This window comes from Podarcis bocagei (genome assembly GCF_964188305.1).
Source record: "Podarcis bocagei genome assembly, chromosome: 7".
Lineage (NCBI taxonomy): Eukaryota > Metazoa > Chordata > Lepidosauria > Squamata > Lacertidae > Podarcis > Podarcis bocagei.
In genome coordinates, this window is record NC_138132.1 from 22,721,698 (window position 1) to 22,744,453 (window position 22,756).

The 22,756-nt window shown below is 45.8% G+C and overlaps 1 protein-coding gene and 1 long non-coding RNA gene across 2 annotated transcripts in view; one reads left to right on the forward strand and one right to left on the reverse strand.

Moving 5' to 3' along the window:
- Positions 1-22,756, forward strand: part of LOC308591354 — a 138,154-nt gene that overhangs the window by 67,091 nt on the left and 48,307 nt on the right. The gene's annotated exons all lie outside the window — the stretch shown is intronic.
- EDN2 (endothelin 2) lies at positions 2,956-11,856 on the reverse strand. The gene is made up of 5 exons (XM_081203471.1): positions 11,734-11,856; positions 9,954-10,098; positions 7,995-8,114; positions 5,738-5,841; positions 2,956-4,046 (listed from the first exon to the last, which is right to left on the reverse strand). Exons 1-4 carry the CDS (start codon positions 11,795-11,797, stop codon positions 5,748-5,750), a joined length of 423 nt encoding a protein of 140 aa, XP_081059597.1. The 5' UTR covers positions 11,798-11,856; the 3' UTR covers positions 2,956-4,046; positions 5,738-5,747.

Consider the following 22,756-nt stretch of genomic DNA (forward strand, 5'->3'; position numbering starts at 1 on the left):
CCGCCGCATTGTGATCTAAAGATTCACATGTGACGCATGCATCAGACTGGCTTCCAAAACCCCTCTTCGCCGTAAGATCTGAAGCATATTTTAAGAACAGTATTTTGCTCAAGCTCGGGTTACAACACAGACATCCCAGCATCAACAGACAGACTTTAAACCATAACGATAATGTGTTAAGCCTACAGCATCCAGACCACAAACCCCAATATGCATTTATCTGGAGCACTGATGCGTTTGCATTAATTCAATGTGGGCTTTGTTTGTTTGTTCTCCATGCTTTGTATAACAGAAGCTACAGTGCATGAGCATAGTAAATAAAGTGCCTGGTGCTATAGGTGTAGAGGGGATTCTACTAGCCAGGGGCTGAATTGCCTTGTTCCCATAGGATCAAGGAAATGCAGTGATGATATTTGACTTTAAGCCATTTGGCAGGGGACCTGCATCATTCCAAAAGACACTGTCTACTGAATGTCTTTATCCTCGTCACCAATTGCCTGAATATATATATATAGTGATCTGTTCATTGATAAATCTGTGCCCAATCCTGGTCCATTAGACAAACTAAGAGAAGAACTATGCATTTATCTGATTGTTTTGTGGGGCATGAGATTATGGGATAGTTTTAAGACTGAGTCATTTTCTTATTATATGTACAGGGTTACATTTTTTGAAAAGTCCCCCGTGCAGAAAGCTAGCACATCAGGGAGAAACTTAGCTCAGATGTGCTACTTCTCCATATGCAGGAATTAATTATTTTTGATAGGAAGAAGCACTAAGCCGCAGTCCAGAGTCTAAAGTTCCAGAAGAATCTACCCTATAGTTTCCCTGAATATGTAGGCAGAACATGTCTCATTCAGAAAGCTGGCAGAAAAGGCTTTTCCTTCTCTTGCCTAAACCCGTTTCTTCCTGGCATTGCATTTTCTGCACTTCAAAAAACTTGGGATGAATTCAAACTGGAGGTTTCTTAAAAGCTCGGGATATGACAGCTCTAACACAGAGGTGGAGAACCAGTGGTCCTCCAGATGTTGCTGGACTCTAACTCTCATTGACACCAGCCAATGTGCCCCATGGTCAGGAATGATGGGAACTGTAATCCTCCAACATCTGGAGGACCAAAGGCTCCCCCCATGACGTAACTATAAGGAGACCAGTTGTTTCACTGAATGCAAAGGAAGTTGCCTCTAATGAAATCTGTGCTTCTTCAGATTTCCAAACAGTTTTGAGAGCACGGTAACAGTTGCCTTACCATGTATCCCCCAACCTACCAGTGATATTATCCTCATGTGATCTGAACTGCCAAATCAAGTGACCATGCAGTGTTTATAGGGGCCCCATCTAAGGATGCTTTGCTAAAAGTAATCTTGTCAGAAGCATTCTAACCCACCCATAATATATCCATAGGATATCGTGGGGCATAAACACCACAACCAAGCCAACTAAGACATGCCAAGATGGTTGTGTGTCTGCCTTATAATTCAACCCACCGCCACCACTGCCATTTACAGTGCCACAGCAAAGGTTGTGAGATGAGCAGCGACAGAGTAAAGATGGCCTGAACAGTAAATTGGTCATATAGCCAAGCAATGCTGTGACCACTTTAGCACATGAAATTGACCTCTGTTGTGGAACCCCTCAACCCAAGTTCTACAGTGCACCAATCTGGCTGAGTAACTGGCCCTCACTATGGGCACATCTGTATGACACATTTAAACCAGTTTAAACCATCACAGCTCCAAAGAAGAAACCTCAGGGACTTTGGCTAAATAGAGCCTTTGGTTAGGGGTGTATGGACCTTGATTCTCAGTTTCCATGGAGTTCTCCATTCACTGTTCCCACCTCATTGTGTACAAAATTCACTGAAACTCCACTGAATAGGCTAGATATCTGAGGAGTGTCTGAGCAACTTTCTTCCTCTTTGAGGGCCTTCTGCCAATGCATGAAGACCTCTCTTTTACAGATGGCATTTGATCTGCCAAGTCATTAGTCAGCTCCCTGGAATATTGGCTTTATCTGCTGTTACTTCTCTCAGTGATCTGTTATTGTCACTTGTATTTTGCTAGTGTTTTATTGTTACTGTATTTTACTGTTATTTGTTGTATTTTTAAGGAAAGGCAAGTTAAAATATTTTTAACACCTAAAATCAGGTAGCTCTCTGGATGTTGCTGGGACTCCAAATCCCATCATCCCTAACCATTAACTCCCAGTGGCCGCTGTGAGTTGGAGTCCAATAGTATTTGGAGGGCCACATCCCTGAAATGAACAAGCATCCCTGAACTATAAACAAGAAAGCTCCTGCAAACATTTGGAATGTTAATGCTACCTAAGCACGATTTGAGCCAAGCCCAGAGAAGGTCCTGTGAAATTGACAGGAAGGTTGAAACTAACAATCAGTTTCATGCCTATAGTGAAGGGGCTTTTCAAAAGTCAAGTTTTGTGATTCTAACCATTTCAGCATTTGCAGTGTGGAACTTGATAATGCAGGGCATGTTGCTTAAACTTGTAGAGTTGTGTGCAAGGTCTTTAAAGAACAGCAGTGGAACTGGGAGGCTCACACATAGACACACAAGTGGTCCGAGAATTCTCTTCTCTGTGCAAGTGAAATTGACAGGCAACCAACAACTCTGTAGTGAAGTGTATGTGTTACAAATGCCTGGCCTCTCCACTTCAAGGATCTTAAGCAGCATCACTCAGAAGTTATCTGTCTGAGACCTTGAAGAGGCTTCACTCACCAATGGCAGAGGGCTGGATGAAATAATGGCCTGATTCAACATGAGCAGCTTCGTGTGTAGTTCTGTGAAACGGCTAATGATCTCTACCAAAGGCTCAGTTCCCTCACACAGCTATGATTCCTGGGGCTTCTTAATTGGGGTGGTGATGGCTAAATTGGTTTAAATGTGCAATGAAGATGTGCTTTTAGACTCCTGCCTCCACCCCCTGCCCCCCGCCCCTGCCCCCCGCCCCCCATTTTTCTGAGCCATCAACTTCATCAAGGCTTAAGTTACTTGCTGAGAACAAGATTTCAAATTAACTGAGTAGAGCTCAGTGGCTGCAAAACAGGCTGATCCAACAGGACAAATGGGACACTGCCCCACCAATCTCAATATTGATTCCTCCAAGCCCACCTGTCGTCTTTCTTACAACCAGTCCAGAAGGTGACCCTGGCCCTGCCTGCCTGCCCGTTCCTCAGCCTCCCTTTTGCCCTTGTAAAACTCAGCAAGGAGGAAGATCGAGACAACAGTAGAATTAGTTGACTCCCCTCCACCTACTGATGTCTTCCTTGGTGCCTGCCATACCAGTCCCAATGGTCACTAGGCAACACTAAATTGACTTACTGGGGGGGGGGAGTTGTTACCAATAACAGACTTTTAGCAAATTCATTACCAGAAATAGGGATGTCTATTCAATGCACACCTTTTCGTGTCGCGCAGGAGAGTAGAGGCAGATGTGAGCCAGGCAACGACAACCGGAATAAAAGGAGCAGTCGGTAAAACCAGTCAAACTATGTTTAAAGTCAAGAGAAGCAGACTAGACAAGGTCCTGAGGTAGGGTGTTTGGAAGGATCCACATGTGGCGACTGAGTCCATAACTGCATTTGCCTTCCTCCAAAGTGCTGGCTCTTTACACTGAGATCTGCTATGAGTTCCTGTTGGTATCCAGGAAGATCTCTCTTGTCCCAACAAGGTGGACAGACCTTCCCAAGGTGCAGTAAAAAGGAGAGGCTATTGTCTCTTTAGGATCGCCTCTAATGTACCAAGGGGACTGTGCTACTGCCTCCACTGTTCCTTGCCCCTTTCTCCAACAGCTGTTTCCATGGATTTCTTTCCATCTCTTCCAATGGTCCTCCAATCTTTCAACTTCCCACTGAGTAGGAGATTCTTTGCAACGGCAGGACTCTGCGTGGTGAAGGTGAATAGCACCCCCACCCTTCTTGCTTTGTCTTCCATATGATCTCCCCTCATTTACGGTAAGTGCTGCTAGTTTGGAAGTCCTCAGCGAGTCCTGCTGCTTCCAGGTGAACGTGGCATTTGAAAGAACAAGGTGACCTACAAAGCAGAAGAGATGAAAATGTCAGCACCTTGTCCAATGGCCTCTTGGCATTCTCTCTGGGGAGCTGGCCTTGAACTTGCCGGGCCCAGTCCAGAGAGCCCCTGTTGTAGCTTTAAGGCAGGGATAAGGAACCAATGGCCCTCCTGATGTTGTTGCACTGCCAACTCCTATCAACCCCAACCAGCACTCCCAGTGGTTAAGGATGGTGCGAGTGGTAGACTCCACATCACAGCTTTAAGGCTTGCAAAGAATTGCAAAAATTGCAAACATGTGTGGCTTCTGCTAAGCCCTGAAGCCCTATGATGGGAACACTCATTCCTGGGGAAATTCTGCCTTCTAAGGCATTCCTAAAGGCAGAGGAGCAACCTTAATTAGGTCTGTTTCAGACCAGTTTTGTTTTAACACCTATGGGAAACATAGCCAGAAATTGTAGAAAATGAAGAAAGATATTCCACTATAGATTCTAGGGGTCTCAGTGTTAAATTGGGGAGAGGTCCTCCTTAGTGATGACTGAGCTTCCCTGGACTTTAATCAGACTGACTCAGATTAATCCTAGATGCTTCTTCAAATATAGTTTGTCAACTTAGTCTGAGTCAGTGCAAACCCATTCAGATTCAATCACACCCAGGAGAATCTGATCCCTACCCATCCCATCCCAGCTCTTTGGAAAATGACATTTTTCATTTCTATTTGTGCTATGAAGGGTTAGTTTACTCTTCATCTTCCTCCCTGCTTAATTCTACAAGGACAACCCTGAGTCTAAGGAGGAGGCAGTTGGCAGCTGGTGCCATCTTCTAGGCTGGATGGAAGAAATATGGCAGACAGCTAGAGCTAGCAGAGATCAAAGAGGGTGATAGGACAATGTGCCTGACTTGCCCTTGGAGGTACAGAATCAGATTTGCATACAGAAAGTCTCAGGCTGAATCCCAAGCATCTCCAACTAGGGCTGGGAGAGACCTCTGCCTGAAACCCCGGAGAGCCACTGCCAGTCAGTGTAGACAATGCTGAAGTGGATGGACCATTGGTCTGCCTCAGTAAAAGGCAGCTTTTTATGTTCTGTGTCCCTCACTTGCCCTAATGGATTAGCCGCTGCTATGTTTACCTCCATGCTTCCCAATGAATGAACCCTGGTAACAGTGATATGTAGCAAAGAGTGACTAGAAAATTAATCCAAACTACATGTAACTTTCACAGAGAGGAATGCAACAGACTACTTTGCCCTTTTATGAGGAAGCACCCCAGAATGGTGTCTGTAATATTTATTGGCTGATATAAATAAGCTAATAGTGGCCACGTTTCTCCTTTCTGCACAAAGGTCTCGCAAGACGATACTTTCATTTCATTTGTAATTTGTGTGTTGCGTTTTTAGAAAACAGTATTTTAAATATGTGTGTGTATGTCACCCTTTGTATTATATTGGATTTTAAATAAGCATTGTGTTTCAACGCTCACGCTTCTATTCTTTGTGTGCTCTGCTTTAGTGTGTCTGTGGCCATATGTATAATAGTTTGATCTGATCTCCCAAACTACAATTCCCTTCGGGCTTCAAAGGTGAGGGGAAGCCACAACAGGTGAACATTTGTTTCAATGCATTTTAAAGTCATGCATTTATAGATGCACCTAAGCATCTCTGGAAGCAGACTGAGCACAAAATATGAGAGAGAGACCATTTATATAGGACCTTTACCTGAGAACTTTCAGAAGTTTGTCTTGCGGGGTTTCGCACTACGGCTCTGGAGAAGTTTTACCAGCAGTCCCGTGTTCGTGGTAAGCCGTGGATTTCTGAAATCCCTGCAGAGTTGAAACAAGTTGGTGCATATCTTATGAGATAGTGCTCAAAGGAGTCCAGATAATTATTTTATTTTTAAAAGGCAGCGCCCTGCAAACCATGCTAATCCTATTCAGAGTGGACCAGTGGAGACCCATGGTGAGTAGAAACCAGGACCTGAGAGACCATGGTTCAAATCTCCACTAAACAATGGGGCAAGACTAACTTAGGTCTATTAGTTCCAATAGGTCTACTCTGAATAGAACTTAGCTGGTTAACACTCAATATCAGCATTTCTTAAGTTCAGCGATGGCCTAGCCACCCTTGAGGCAACCACCTGTAGGTGAAAAGATTCACAGAGACAGCAGATCTGGCCTCCAAGGAATGCATTGTCCACTACCAATGGCATAATGCCAGCGACAGTTGCGACATCCTCTTTGGAGGCTGGGTCTGCCACCTCCTTGGCAGTGTCCCTGCCCCCCCCATGCTGTCTCTAATTCCCACCCTTGTTCTCGATGTAGAGCTTTATTCCTCCCTCATTCCTGATATACATCTTCGCTCACCTCATCTTCCCTGACAGGCTGGGGTGGGGCGGCAGGAGGGCACCAGTTTACGGCTAAAAACAGATTTTCTGTTTTGCTTTGTTTGGTTTTTTTATTTTGGCAACTAACCCGTTCTCGGAAATTTTTACAGCCAGATTTATTACTCCTAGGTTTTCTAAGAAGACGATTGAACGACACGGTGACCCTGCTTTCCCTTTCCATGACCTGAACACATCCTTACGTTATGCAACTCTCCATTTACGGCTTATAGACTGAGAAGGTGTGTCTCTGTTGCACAGCGAGGGGTTCAGAGTCTAAAAAGATAGTCGCTCCTTTTTACAAAAAGAAAGAAGGCAGGGTCATTCTAAAGGCTGAGAAGGCCTGGGCTGGTTTAGTTAGGGGCTGGCCGTGGTGAGAAAGGATGATAGAGTAGTTGGGCCACTGGCCCAATCCAGCAACCTCTACTTATGCTCCTGAGGAGGGAGAGAGGAAAAGAGGGAGCTGGATCTGTTGCCAAAGAGACTAATTTGCAAACCCTAACCACTCCTCTTCCAAGCCGCACAACATGAAGACAAAAAGTTGCAGCCCAACTCTCCTCTGTAAAGTAACACACATTCTCACTTCTTCCTCTCTCCAGAGTTTGTTTGTGAACAGATACACAGACCTCTTTTCAGACAATTCATAACCTTTTGCATGTTCAATACTGAACTCAGCCCTTGGCGGTGAACCTGTAGCTCTCCAGTAAAACTAAGCCATGCTTTAACTATGGTTAACTAAATCATGGTTTGTAACACTCATAGGAGCCAACTCCTAGGGGCCAAGGGGTCTTTGGGGCCCTCAATAAAATATTTGAGGGGGTTAGGATCCCTAAAGTTGATGGGCATTCTCATTCAAATGGTATGCATGCACCGTGTCATGTGATCAATTATGTGGGGAGGAGCTTACCTGTCCTCCCCCCCCCCCCGATATTTTATTCAAGTTGGTTTCCCTGGTAAGATAATTGGATAAACTCAGCCCTGTGATATAACTATGGATTATTAACTAAGGATAGAAATGGAGTGAAAGTTGATTCAGTTCACTTTTAAAGGTGAAGGTCACTAATTCAACACCTTCTGAAACAGCATGTGAACCAAAACAATGGTCACCTTTTGAAATTTGCACTTTTCTGAATTTTGCAGTGAAGTTTTCCAGAAAAGTAATGTGTACAAAGTATGAATAAAAATGCACAGATTGGTGAAAATGGCATACAAAAGGGCATTATATGTGGGGAAATTGCCTTGCCAAAATGTGTATTGGGCAAAATTTCACAGATAAAATGTGTTTATTAGGAGAAATGTGCTGGTGAATTTTCATGAGGTTTTTTTAAAAAAAAATCACTGCAGAAGTATGGGGAAACTTAAGCAAAATTGGCAGATCTGTGGTTAACAGATATGCATTCACTAAGGTCTGTAGTTGCTTTATAAACATTGGCCTAGGTTAACCATAGTTTAGCATTACATTCAAGCCCAAACATCATTGAGTTGAGATCCCCATCATCCCTGATCATTAGCCATGGGTGTTAGAGATAAGAACATACGGAGGCCCCCGAGTTGAGAAAGGCTGGTCTAAGGATAGGGACGCATCTGAACACTTACCAAGGCCTGCCATGGCAGAAGGTCGCACAGACACTGTCCTTTGAATGCGAGCACTCGCACCTGCTGAGTGATCTCTTCCGACGCCTTTGTGTATTACCCAGACCGTAGGGCGTGGAGTGGCTGATTAGGAAAAAACAAATTGTTAACTTCTATCCTTTATCAGAAAGGAAGGTTTATGGTGCGGGCCTGGCCGGAAGCCAAGCAAACTTGACAATAACAAGTCTCATTTGCAGTTGCCATGTGATAAAAGCCATGCCATCTCACCCTCCCATTCTCACTCTATCGGCCTTTATTTCCACAGGCAAGCAGCGGGCTGCAAGTGGGTTGCCTAACAATATCAAGATTTGGGGATTGCCCATATTTGGGAGGAAGGTGTAATGGGACCTCACCAAACAATGGCTATCAGTGCTATGAGCATGGCTACTCAGAAGTAAGCTCCACTGAGGTCAATGGCACTTACTCCCAGGTAACGGGGATATAGGCTTGCAGCCAAAGTCAGGTGCCTTTGGTTCCTATTGAAATAAATGTACAAAGTTCATTGGGGATAACTTGAACTCCATTATTTTTAATGGGATCAAAGTGTAATCGAACCCCAAACCTCTGCACACCATATTTATATTTATATCCTGCTTTTCCTCTCTGGAGCGCAAGAGCGCATACATGGTTCTCTTGCCCCCCTTCCACACATGCACACATTTGATCTTCATAACAACCCTGTGATGGTGCCTTGCCTGTGGTCACCAAGCAAGCTCCATTCAGAGTCTCGTCTCTTTTCTCCCTTTACCCATCCCCATTCCTCACAACAGCCCTTTGAGGGAGGCTGGGCTTCCTAGGCAGGGGTGGATTTGAACTCGGATCTCTGGCGCTCTGGACACTGTGTCATGTCAGCAGAGAGGCCTCACTGTTCCAGCTGCACAGCAAGGCTTGTTCACATGCTCCGTACAGGCAGAACGTGCGTCGGAGGTGTGTTTTTAACAATATAAAAATCTCTTGTGAATTCTAACAAAAGGCAGAAGATGCTTAAAGACAGGGTTGCTCTGTCATTCTCCACCATCTAAATACAGCTGGGAGAACAGCCTCCTGCTAGGCTTGTCATGTTTCCTCCGTGAACACGTTTGAGAATCACTTTTTCAGAGTGAGTCGTTACTCAAGACCGCACGTTAGCAGGCATAATTAGAACCACACCTGAGCCAGTCGTCTCTTTGGCTCGGATCTTAAGCTGCTTGCAAGAGAGATTGCTTGAACGCTGCCCAGATCTCTGTTGTATCATGCAAGGGGCAAGTCTCCTTCCCAACCAAACGCTGGATCGAAAGGCCATCCCACCTCAGCTCTTTAGAAACACCAACCGGGGAGCAGCTGCCACGTAAAATATCTGTGGCTGTTGCAAGAGAGAAGGACGGTGGCTCAGAGGTAAAACACATGCTTTTGGGTGCATGCAGAAGGTTCCAGGTTCAATTCCCGGCATCGCCAGGTAAGGTTGGAAATGTCCTCTGCCTGAAACCTTGGAGAGCCAGTCACTTGTCCTGCTCTAGCCAGGGGCACCTAGGACATTAGGACAGCAGTCCATGGGGGCCCCCACGCTGAAGTCTAAGAGACAGGACCCCAAGATGCAGACGGATTGACCTACTACACTTGGAAGCATAAGACAGATGACCAATGTAAGATGGGAGGAGTGGAGAGAAGCCATAAGACCATTAAGTCCAGTGTCTAAAAGGGAAGCCATCTGCTTTGCATGCAGAAGGTGTTGGGATCAATCTCCTGGAGAGGCTGGGAAAAATTTCTTGCATGATACTGCAGAGAGCTGCTGCCAGTCAATACTGAGCTAGATGGACCAGGAGTCAGTGTTAAGGCAGCTTCCCATGTCCTGATGGCTCTAACTGTGCCGCTAGCTCGGACCTAGCAATATTCCCTCTGTGCTGCAGTCCCCTGTCCCCCGTCCCCGTCCCCCACAATACTCACCCTGGTGTGTTGATCCAGATAATATCAAGGTGACAGAAATAAACACACTCTTTGTCCATCCAGTTGAGGCAGGAGCAGCGCTTGGTCCTCAGGTGCCTGCCGCTGCCCGCTGCCAGGTGAGGCTCTGCCGGAGGGAGGCCCAGGCCTGCCAGAGGAGAAAATGACAGGCAGAGGGATCAGTCCCTGAACTCTCCAGACTGGAAGCACCAGGAATGCAGCATGGTATGTAAACAGAGCAATTAGCCTGCCACCTAGCTGAGAGGAGCATTTCTATTTTAGCCATTTTATAGCTGCCAAGGCCTTACAGATTAGGGCTGCGGGGGTTGTAAAAATGTTCTGCTGTTGCTGACAACGGTTTGCCTACTGCAATTCTGAAGAGCTCAGTGAGAAGAAAACTGAAGCCAGGTGAAAACCTCGGAGGAGACCCACATTGAGAGCAGACTGGAAGCAAGAACACTGGCAAACAATCAACAGCACCAGCAGTAGCTATTGCCCAGCATATGCCTACAGCACATGACTTAAGGTGAGCATAGAATCACAGACTTGGGAGGGACCCCAATGGTCATCTAGTCTAACCCCCTGCAATGCAGGAATAACATTTAGAGAATACGTAAGTATTATTTTTACTGCAATAATAATAATAATAATAATAATAATAATAATAATAATAATAATAATAATAATCACCACCACCACCACCACCATCATTGCCCTGGCTCCTTTGCCAACCATAGAACATGTGTGCAAATTATTGGCGTGCCAAGGATCGATTTTTGCATTGTCCCAAATGCACAGAGCACTCCCTCCCTCCCTTTCGTTATTTTTGGCAAGCAAGGGGGGAGGAGAATGCACACAAAGAGAGAAAATGAGAGCAAAAACTCTTTCTAAGAAAAGGGGGGAGGGATGTGTTACGATTTCGCCACCTCTCTTGGCAAAGTCCTACGGGAGCTGCTTCGGTCTCGCTCGCTGCTGGCATGTCACAACGGCAGCGGCAAGGCATCCCTGCAAGGCGGGACAGGTTGACTTCGCTGCCTCTTGCTCTACAAGCCAATTTGCTCGGGAAGTTGCAACAACAACAGAGACGGAGCAGGAGCCGCTGTCAGAGATAGAGAAGGCGGGCTGCTAAAAGGCAAAAAGGGAAATCTGGGGGCGGGGTTGCAGCCAATGCTAGTCCTACTCAGAGTAGACCCATTGAAGTTAATAGGCATGAGTAACTTAGGTTCACTAATGGGTCTACTTTGAGCAGAACTAACTGGGCCACAATCCATGGGGAAGTTGCCTTAGACAGAGTCAGACTACACATCCATCCAGGTCAGTGTCATCTACTCTGATTGGCAGCAGATCCCCAGGGTTTCAGACAGGGGGTCCCACCTGGAGATGCTGCGGACAGAGCCTGGAACCTTCTGCATGCAAAGCAGGAGCTACAGGCAGATGCCCCGTGGAGCTGCAGTCTATGATCCTGCCTTATAGCGGTTCAGAACATCGGTCCATCCAGCTCAATAGTGCCTCCACTGACCGGCAGCAGCACCTCTCCAGAGTTTAAGGCAGGGAGGGAGCTTTCCCCAGCCCCCTCTCTGGAGATGCCGGGTATAGAACCTGGGATCTTCTGCTCCCCCCCCCGCCAGCCCCCTGCAAATCAGATGCTCTCCCCGCTGAAGCTAGCTTCGTTTGCAAAGTGCGCAGGGGATGCCGATTTTTAAAACCAATGCAAAAAATTAAAATAACATCAGAACAGCAAAAAAGACGGAGGAGAAAAAAAAATTCCTGTTGAGTCTCTCACCTTCTTCCAGCAGGACGCAAAGGGTGATTGCAAGGGAAAAGAAACAGGAGGGATTGTTTACCATTGTGGCGAACTTAATCCTTTAATGGGCAGAAAGCTGAGCTCTCCCTGGCCAGAGCTGCAAAGAGGCTCTTCTGAAGCTTCCCGGGCTCCGCTGCAGGTGCTTTATAGCTCCGGTGCCTGGCGCGTCACACAGCAGGCACGCGGGCACGCCTCTTGCCTTCTCTCCCCCCCCCCTCCGCCCACCTTCCCTTGCCAAGGGACGGGGGCTCCCTCCGCAGCTGGCAAAGCATTGCAGGGCAGCGAGCCAAGCAGTCGAGGCAAACGCAGCCACCGCGGTCCCTGCTGCGGAAAGAAGTCTCCGGCTGCCCTGCTGGGGCAGGTAACGCGCCCTCAATAAGGACATCTGAGACGCAGTGGTGGCAGAGCGTTTGTTTGGCTCACAGGAAGTCCTGGGTTCTAATTCTGCCTGGAACCCTGGAGAGCCGCTGCCGGTCAGTGTTGACAAGACTGAGTCGGAGAGAAAGCAGCTTCACGTTCTCCTCCTGCTTTGTGGCAGGTTAGACAAAGCTAGTACAATTTTGCTGACACTGTCCGACAGTGGTTCCCCAAGGTTTCGGGCTGGTTTCCCCACTGCCCTGCCCTCCCATTGAACCCGGAATTGAACCTGGTGGGTGTTCTAGCACTGAGCTACTGCCTTTTCTCTCAATGAACGGTGATGCCCTTTGAGGGACCGCTGCTCTATCTTTGAGCAGGAAGAGATGCTCACTGTCCTGCTGCTTGAAGCCTCGTCGCACCCCTGTGAGATCACTCGATCTGAGAATGAGAAGATGGGAGATTCTAAAAGGCTGGGTGGATATCTGAACCCAAGCAGTGGCCGAGATGGTGCCATGGATGCAAATTGCCTAAAGTCACAATACAGTGCGTGCCCACACAAACACACACAATTTCTAGTGCCAAATCACTTGCTGGAGACCACCTTGGCTCTTCCTATTGATTGATTGATTGATTGATTGATTGATTGATTGCATTTATACCTTTCTTCTCCGAGGAGCTCAAGGTGGTGTCAAGGGTGCCAACTTAAATAAAATATTGGGGGAAAGGTCAGCTCCACTCCACATAATCGATCACAAGATGAGGCATGCACACATAACATTTAAATGGCAATGAACATCAACTTTGTGGCAGTCCCCTCAAATATTTTATTGAGGGGGTAGGCAAAGGGAGGCCCCTAGGAGTTGACTCCTATTGATGGTGTATACAAACAAACACTGTTGCTGTATGTAGGTTTTATTTTATTTATTTTTTATCTTATATTTTGGAAATGTACATCCAGCTTTTTCCCCTTTAATTTTTTTTTGGGGGGGGCAAGGGAGTGGGGCACTAAGCTATAGCTTGTTTAGCTTATATGTAAATCCAGCACTGCACTCATGGCTGAGTGGGGACCAGGGGCCTGTTAACTGGATGAAGGCAGGTGACACTTCAACTTCCAAGCTCTGGTTTGTGGATGATTTTTATCTTTGCATTACTGCATTGAAATCCACCTCTGGGTTTCGTTTTAAGGTTGCTGGGCGGCGGGGGGGGGGGGTGTTGTTGTTTTAAGGCTCATCCCATGTCCTGGATTCCCTTAATGCCAAATGCATGCAACCCAGCCGCAGTGACTTATGAGTCATTTTTGCCAAGAATGCACTCTGAACATGCCTATGTGTGTCCCGGTAGGAGGGTGCGATCTCCAGTTTTCCCCATGCGAATTTGTGCGAGGTGTAGTCATGCTTATGGATCAAGTTCTCCACAAAGCTTTTTTTCATGGCGACTGTGGGAAAAACAAGAGATTATCACTCCTGCGGTTTAGGGAATGTCTGCATTCTAAAGGCATATCCATGTAAGAGACTCCCAAGCCATTGGTCCACCTTTTGGCACAAACCCAGAAGTGAATCGCGGGAATGAAGGGAGCTGCTTTATACAGAGCCAGACCACTGGTCCATCTAGCTCCATATTGCCTACACTGACTGGCAGCAGCTGCCCAGGATTGCAGGCTGAGGTCTTCCCCAGTCCAACCTGGAGATGCCAAGGTTTGGATCTGCATGCAAAGCAATGCTCAAACACTGAGCTCCAGCCCTCCCTCTTATGTTTCAGATATGACCCTCCCCCCACAATACAGTAAATAGCGGGGGGGGGGGCATACATCAGGAACAAGGGGTAGCACAGCACTACATACCCCCAAGAAGGGCTGTAGCTGAGAGGCAGAGCTCCTGGGTTCAATCCCCAGCATCTCCAAGTAAGGCTGGGAAAGATTCCAGAAAGGCTGGTGAATGGCTGCCTACTGAATTTAACAGCCCTAACAGAAATTCATTAATTCCAGTGGTCCAACGCTGAGTAAAACTTCACTGAATACCACCCTGTGTACCTACTATGAGTTCATTCAGTGGTTGTTGTTTTTTTATCCCACATTTGCTCCAAGCAGCTCAAGGTTGCCATTTCAACCTTCATAAACAACCTTGCAAGGCAGGGTAAACTGAGAGGTAGTGATTGGCCCAAGTTCATCCAATGCGCTTCCCAGCTAAGCAGAGGCTTTCTGATATAATAATAATAATAATAATAATAATAATAATAATAATAATAATAAGAAGAAGAAGAAGAAGAAGAAGAAGAAGAAGAAGAAGAAGAAGAATTTATGTATACCCCACCCATCTGGCTGAGTTTCCCCAGCCACTCTGGGCAGTTTCCAACAAAAGATTAAAAATACATTAAAACATCAGTCATTAAAATATGTTTTTCTGATATGGACAGGATACAACTCACACAAAGTTTCATCATCCAAGGAGTCCTCTCTCTCTCTCTCTCTCTCTCTCTCTCTCTCTCTCTCTCTTTCTCACACCCACCCACCCACCCCCCTACAACTTTTAATCTGTGTCCATTGTATAATTTGCAGGCAGCTCCCGCTGGGATGAATCTTGAAAGTATGCACAGTCTTTTTAACTATGTTTTACTATTACCCTTTGAAAGGCCCTCTCACCCACCTGGGTGTTCAGGCCCTCCTGAAGCGGGGGGCGGGGGGAGGCATCAAACCTAGGTCAGGTCAGACCTGGAGGTGTGGCAACTCTACACAGCTGAAGAGTCACTTGGGTTTGAAGTTCTCCATTTACGAACATAACGTATGTGGACTCACTTTCGTTCCCCTATTATCATACCCACCAGATGTTGTTGAACTTCCACTCCCACCATCCCTGACCATTGGCTATGTTGGCTGGGGCTGGTGGGAGTTGGAGGGTGGCAGTTTGGTCACCCCTGCTCTAACCACTGCACTATGATGTCTCTCCAACCGACAAGAGAGCAACCTACATATCCTACCTTGAATCTTTTGTTGGGATAAATATGGAAAGCATCTGGAACTCTATAACAGCTGTAAACCATAGGAAGGGAGAGGGATCTTGTGCCTGCTTGTGGGTTGGTCACTGTGGGAAAAAAAGGATGCTGGGACTTGACAGGCCATTGGCCTGATCCTGCAGGCTCTTCATATATTCTTACGTTAATTTCTTAACCTCATCTGCTTGTAGAAAGCTTATAGATTATATCAGTCCTTTTTCACACATCCGTTCTGATTTATTTCAGTGGGTGGTTATACGACAATGAGCATTCAACCTGTATCCGTTCTGATCTGCTTGCGGAGTGTTTATTTACCTTCCCATTACATACCCTCCAACATTTCTCTGACGGAAAAAAAATTGGGAAGTCCTATTTCATCATTATCATAAAACATTAAACATTTTTTAAAAGATACCCCTTCCCTAAACAGGGCTGCCTTCAGATGTCTTCCAAAGGTTGAATAGTTACTTATCTCCTCGGCTCAGGGGGTCGCGTGATTCCATACCCTCCAACATTTCTCTGATGAGGACAGAGAACTTTTAGTCCACTTTAAACATGCACACAAAAAAGTCCAGTATGCGCCGGAATCCTTCCCACAAAACGGTGACCATGTGGAGGCAACCATAAATGCTTGCTTCACTTATTTGGACTGCAGATTAAATCCACATCCTGGCTGCCAGCTCTGACCCACCGCTTTTCACCTCTGATATCTGGCAATATCGGCTTTTGGTTTGATTTGTCTTTGAAGGGAGTGGTGGGGAGAGAAAGTCGGAGCTTTGGGGGAGCTGCTTCACCCCAAAAGGTCCTGAGCACCGGTTCTCTGAGAGGGAGGGGAGGGAAAGAATCGAGGAGGAAGGCGGAAATGAAGGAAGAGGCTCAGAATGCAAAGGTATCCAGTTAACATCGCATAATCCTCTCCTGCCTGGGAGACCGAAGGCCATGTAGGGGCATGTTCAGTCAGGCTGGCGTAAGGTGGCAAGGCGAGGGAGAGATCACTTACGTTTTGCACGAAATAAGGGATATGTGATGATTTCATTTTTTAAATCTTTCAGCTGTGATGGGGCAGCAGAGGAGAGAATGTAAGGGAGGCCGGTCTCTAAGAATGACCAAATCGACAACGTCTTGCACCAGTTGGAAACACCATGCAGATATAAATATTGAAACAAGGCGGGAACGTATGTACACTGGTACTCAAGCTGACAAGCCTTTTCATAGCTAAGAATCTTGGAGTGGAGTTCACTGGGTGACTGGTTTTGCCCCATTTTTTTCACCCTCTTGACTAAACTTTTCCGCCTGCCCTTTCCTCCAAAGAACACAGGAGACACACACCTTTCCTTCTCTGAAATCCACATAATGACCCACAGTGGTGGGTTAGCCAATAAAGATACACTGCTGCGTGATTGCAGTAGGCCATTTCCCTTTTGTTGTTCTCTTAATAACATTCACTCACTCACTACACACACACACACACACACACACACACACACACACACTCCCCCCCCCCCAGTCTGGGCATTTAGCAGAAGATTATTGTTGATTTTATTGATTGATTTTATCCTTCCTCCTCAAGGAGCCCAGGGAAGCAAAGAGATGCACAATTTAAACACAATAACAGAGCAAAAGCAACAGCTAAAATAATCCAAAATTCCAATGAAAAACATTTAAAAGGAGGTACAGTGGAGGAGCACAGAGCCTAGGACTTGCTGATCAGAAGGTCAGTGGTTTGAATACTGCGACGGGGTGAGATCCCGTTGCTTGGTCCCTGCTCCTGCCAACCTAGCAATTTGAAAGCACGTCAAAGTGCAAGTAGATAAATAGGTACCGCTCCAGCGGGAAGGTAAACAGTGTTTCCGTGTGCTGCTCTGGTTCGCCAGAAGTGCTTTAGTCATGCTGGCCACAGGACCCGGAAGCTGTTCGCCGGCTCCCTCGGCCAGTAAAGCGAGAGGAGCGCCGCAACCTCAGAGTCGGTCACGACTGGACCTAATGGTCAGGGGTCCCTTTACCTTTACCTTTACAGTGGAGGAGAAAATCCGAAAGCAGAAAAACTGAGCAAGAGACAGGTTTCACCCTTCCCTTCTTGCCAAAGCTGAATTTTAACAAATTTTGAATTTTCTGTATTGATTTTCCTCTACATTGCTTCGATAAGTCCGTTTGAAGCGACATCCAGCATGTGACGCTGCCTTACACTGAGTCAGACCATTGCTTCATCTAGTTCAGTCAATGGTCTGCACTGTAAAGCATCCACACTGAGCAGCAGTGTCTCTCCTGGGTTTCAGACAGGGAGTTCTCACCAGCCCTACATGAAGATGCTGAAAACTGAGCCCAGGACTTTCTGCATGCAAAGCAGATGCTCCATCACTGAGCTATGGCCAGGGCCGGGCCACCCATGAGAAGGACTGAGGCAGCCACCTTAGTTGGCAGAATCCCAGGGGATTCCCAGGTGCCCTGCCTGCTCTTGTTGCCGCTGCCAGAGAAGCAAGGAGACGTCATGATGGGGGCTTCCAGCAAGATCTCGCAGAACTCTTGCAAGATCTTGCCAGAAGCTGCCACTGTGCAACCCCAGAAAGCCAGGCTTTGGTAGTGGTGGCACCTTGCTTCAGGTGGTGATGGAAGTGCTCCAACAATGAAGGACCATGAGATCTAGCCACCATTTTAAATCATCTCGTTCAGATGGCAGTAGCTCTGCTGGTTTCAGACTGAGAGTCTTCCCCTTCACTAACTGGGAAAGTCACTTGAATCCAGGTCTAGCACTCTAACCACTAGATCTTTGAGCATCTTTATTGTTGAAAGGTCTCAAGTCTTTGAGATATGCTCCACTAGCAACCCTTATCCATGGCAGGCTGCTTTGAATGCATTTCCCTTCCCTTTCACCCAGCGTGCACCACCCTGCTTCTTTGAACCATTCTGAGAGAGCTATTTTTAGATAGCTTTTCAACCAGGAGGCCAAAGGAAAAGTCAATGTTCCACTCATACCAGCAGGTGGCGCATATCAGGTGCAAGGAGCAGCTATTGACCACAAGCTGATTGCTTTATTCTACTGCAACAAAACCAGATTTTTGGACACCAGAGCGTGCTTTGCTTCTTGCATTGAACAGCCCCCTTTATTTACTGATCTCCCAGTACCCTGCAAAAATATTCAGAAACCTTTCTGGATTAACAAAGCGATTAATCCTTTCTGGATTAACATTTTAGTCTTCTGCAGCAAAAAAAAAGGGGGGTGGAGAATTGTAGCACCATATATCTGTTTTTTGGTTTGTTTGTTTTAACTGCATTTATATCCCACCTTTTTCTCCAAAGGAACTCAAGATGGTATACGTTGTTCTCTCCCTTCTCATTTACCGGTAATTATTTTATGATACTCCGATTCTACTGCTTCGAGGCACCAGGCAAGAGCTATCTGCAGTCAGTACTTTTTTTAAAAAAAGAAAAGCTTAGACTGGCATTTTTTTTTATCTGTTTGCCCTGCGTTGTTTGGCTTTTATTGAATCATTGTCATGGCTTCAGCACAAATTGCCCTCAACTTAACATTGTACACTTGCTTATCCTGGCATAAAAATATAACAAGTTCTAAGAGTGCTCTAAATTGTGGGCAAGTATGCAGAGTGGAATGCGATCAGATTTATTTATGTGTCAGTGTGCATGGGTGTGACTTTGTTAGAAGGAGGGAAGAGCCTGATGCATTGCTACATTTAAAGGGAGTAAATGTGTATGCAAAGCAATACAATATCTTACATGCCCTTTCAAATAGGACTTTGAGTTCTACTTCAAGAAAGCCTCCCTCCACCAACAGTGTCATAGGTAGAAACTACTACTACACAGTACTGAATTATGGTGCTGGAGGAGACTCTTGAGAGTCCCATGGACTGCAAGAAGATCAAACACATCCATTCTTAAGGAAATTAGCCCTGAGTGCTCACTGGAAGGACAGATCATGAAGTTGAGGCTCCAATACTTTGGCCACCTCATGCGAAGAGAAGACTCCCTGGAAAAGACCCTGATGCTGGGAAAGATGGAGGACACAAGGAGAAGGGGATGACAGAGGACGGGATGGTTGGACAGTGTTCTCGAAGCTACCAGCATGAGTGTGACCAAACTGCGGGAGGCAGTGGAAGACAGGAGTGCCTGGCGTGCTCTGCTCCATGGGGTCACGAAGAGTTGGACACGACTAAACGGCTAAACAACAACAACATTACTACACAGTATTTGTGTGAAAGGATGTACACTTCTTCGTCTGTACATCTCACTTGCTGTGTGCACCGGTACACCAATTGAACATTCAGTTGCTAATGTCCTCATGCTTGCTTCTTTCTCCTATGCTTTGAGTGAGCTATCCTTCCATCCTCCCAATCTCTCTTTTTTGAAAAGACAAATTTATAAAGCATTGGAAAACCATTCATAAAATTAAATGTTTGTTTGCCCTTTCTTTTTAAAAAAGCAGAATCAATGTAATATGTAGGGGGGAATTCTGATTTGAGGAGATGGAGAGTGCTTAATTGATGGCACTGATTTAAGCCAATCGGTGCTGCACACAGCCAACTTCTGCTGCAGTTGTGCCCAAGGACTGACCATGCTAGTTTATTTTGTAGTAAAAGTAACAATTAATCTTGTGGCTCCTCATAGAGCTAATGCACCTATTATACCAGGCATAGGCAAACTCGACCATCCAGATGTTTTGGGACTACAACTCCCATCTTCCCTGCCCACTGGTCCTGTTAGCTAGGGATGATGGGAGTTGTAATCCCAAAATATTTGGAGGGCCGAGTTTGCCTATGCCTGTATTATATCATACGTTTTCATGAACTAGACTGACTTTGAGAAAGAAGATGGTCTGTTTGAATAAAAAGTAATCAAGTGAGCTTCTACAGTGGGCTCCTGCTTCAGCATATACTTTTAATATTTTTTCAAATGGTGTTAATCTTACTGAATATTTTTGATGGTACAAATGTCAATATATTGTCAAAAGAACTGGAGTTACATATGGTATTCAAAGCTCAAATAATTACTGCATTTCAATGAAAAACAGCTCAAAATCTTACATAGGACTCTTGGTAAAACTCACTCTGGAATATAGCTATAATGAAGTAAATTACATATAATATGACATTTTGACAAGGATTGTTGTTTAGTCGTTTAGTCGTGTCCGACTCTTCATGACCCCATGGACCAGAGCACACAAGGCACTCCTGTCTTCCACTGCCTCCCGCAGTTTGGTCAGACTCATGCTGGTAGCTTCGAGAACACTGTTCAACCATCTCATCCTCTGTCGTCCCCTTCTCCTTGTGCCCTCAATCTTTCCCAACATCAGGGTCTTTTCCAGGGAGTCTTCTTTTCTCATGAGGTGGCCAAAGTTTTGGAGCCTCAGCTTCAGGATCTGTCCTTCCAGTGAGCACTCAGGGCTGATTTCCTTCAGAATGGAGAGGTTTGATCTTCTTGCAGTCCATGGGACTCTCAAGAGTCTCCTCCAGCACCATAATTCAAAAGCATCCATTCTTCAGTGATCAGCCTTCTTTATAGTCCAGCTCTCACTTCCATACATCACTACTGGGAAAACCATAGCTTTAACTATATAGACCTTTGTTGCCAAGGTGATGTCTCTGCTTTTTAAGATGCTGTCTAGGTTTGCTATATGACTTGGCATTCCTTTATTACATGAACAACAGAACCATCAAGGCAGTTGTCGTCACAAACCTGAAAAATCTGGAATTATGCTTTCATGACCTGGACTTTGCTACTTAACCCTATGTAACTGCATTTATTTTACATGCTTATTTTATGGGTTTGGGTTTTTTATCTTTTAATTTTTATGTTGTTCACACACACACCATGAAATGAAATGAAAATGATTCACAAAAGCAAACATAGGTAGGTACATCTGTATGATCCAAGCAGACCACCATTGTCAATAAAATGAAACATCAAGTTGAAGAAGCATTGGGTGACTGTGCCGAAATGAGTGTGGATGCAATAACCAGCCAACATTTACACAAAGACATGGACAGGACTAGATCTTATGGGCTGACAATACAGGAAGACACATTCTGGTTGAACATTAGGGGAAAGTTCTTTATGGCAAGAGGGGTTTGACAATTTCATAGACTGACCAATGGATTGAGCTATGATCCAGTTCTATGATCCTGCGTTCTTCCGAGAGGCAGATCTGATCTTGAGATCTAGGTTTTAACCCCAGTGTGTTTTTTTAAAATAACTGATTTCGAATAATACACACCTCTTAACAAAAAATATGTGAGGGGTATAGTGAAAATACAGCATAAGAATACACAGTCATCAGTCCAAAGTGAAGAATATGATTTACCCAGAGCAACCAAAGAAGTCTGGTTGTTTGAGAAAGTTCAGGATTGATTTTTCCTTATTTATGTAATCAATAAAACAGTGCCAGCAAATCAGCCTCTGTATCTCTGTTCCTTAATGAGCCATATTTTGTCGGTCGATTTCTCTGTTAGGGCCAGTTGCCAAACTGTTACAGTTTGATTAGGATGCCCCTTTGAAGTCCTTCCAAAGCCAGGTTATAATAAGTCTAGTTGCTCACAATCAATAAGCAATAAGGTCTTTGAAGAAGAGATCTGCATACTGACCCTGAAATATATTCAACAAATCTAACTCAGGGGACTGGATGACTTGTTGGTCAGTATATTACACATCTCTAAAAACAGTGTCGCCCCAAAACCCAACACTTAGCCCAGTAATAATACATATGTAAGTTCCTATTAGTGCTGTATCAAACATTTCTCCTGTGTGCATGTGTCATTGGTGTGTGTTTTTTTGCCATTCTCCAGTGAGGAAAGAAATTCCATTCAATAATTATCAAAGAGAAGATGTTGGTGAAATGAATTGGATGCTGGGCTTTTGATGTGCATCCTTTGGAGGTGGCCAAAGGTGAGCGTCCTTTCTGTCATTCTGCAAATCATCTCAGCCAATAGAGGCTGCCACACAATCCTGTCGGCCTTCACCACCTGCCTGGAATGGAGGACAACCACTCCAGGGTAGTGTAAGGTTACCAGATTTTTTTCAAAGAATCTGGGGACACTTTTTTAAAAAAAAGAAAAAGAAAAAAGTTATTTAAAAATGTTATTTATTTGTTTTTTAAAAAGAAGTAATATCTCTTCTTCTGTGGTCTCCTCTGTCACGTGGCCTTCCTCTGGGCTCCGGCCTGCTCTCTTGGAGCTCTAGCTGCTGGGGAGGAGGCTCAGGTCGGGCCTGGGCTTGGCTACGTGTCCCTGCCCTCCCGGTGCTCTCCTACATCTCCTCCTCAGCAGTGGCGGCGCCAGCAGTGCAGCAAAGTCGGGGCTTCCCTCTTTTTTCTCCTTCCTCTTCCTCTTTCTCTCTCTTCCTTCTCCCTCTCCTCTCCTCCTTCTCCCTTAGTCGGCTCCAGGGTTTTTACTGGCCCCGGAGCACCACTGGGCAGTCGGCCGGGTGCTCTTGCTCCCAGCTCAATTTGGGTCGCAGGGGGGGGGGTCAGCGGTTCACCCAGTTAACGTGTTGGGTGTCCCTGGTTCCCCCTTGGCAGTGGCAGTGGCGGCAGCAGTCTCAGCAGCCCGGAGCCAGCCTGGTAGCACAGTTGGCTCTGGCTGGCTTCAGGAGCTGCTTGTTGCCGTGCGCCCGCCATTATGCCTTGCTGGAAGTCCCCATATGATGTGCC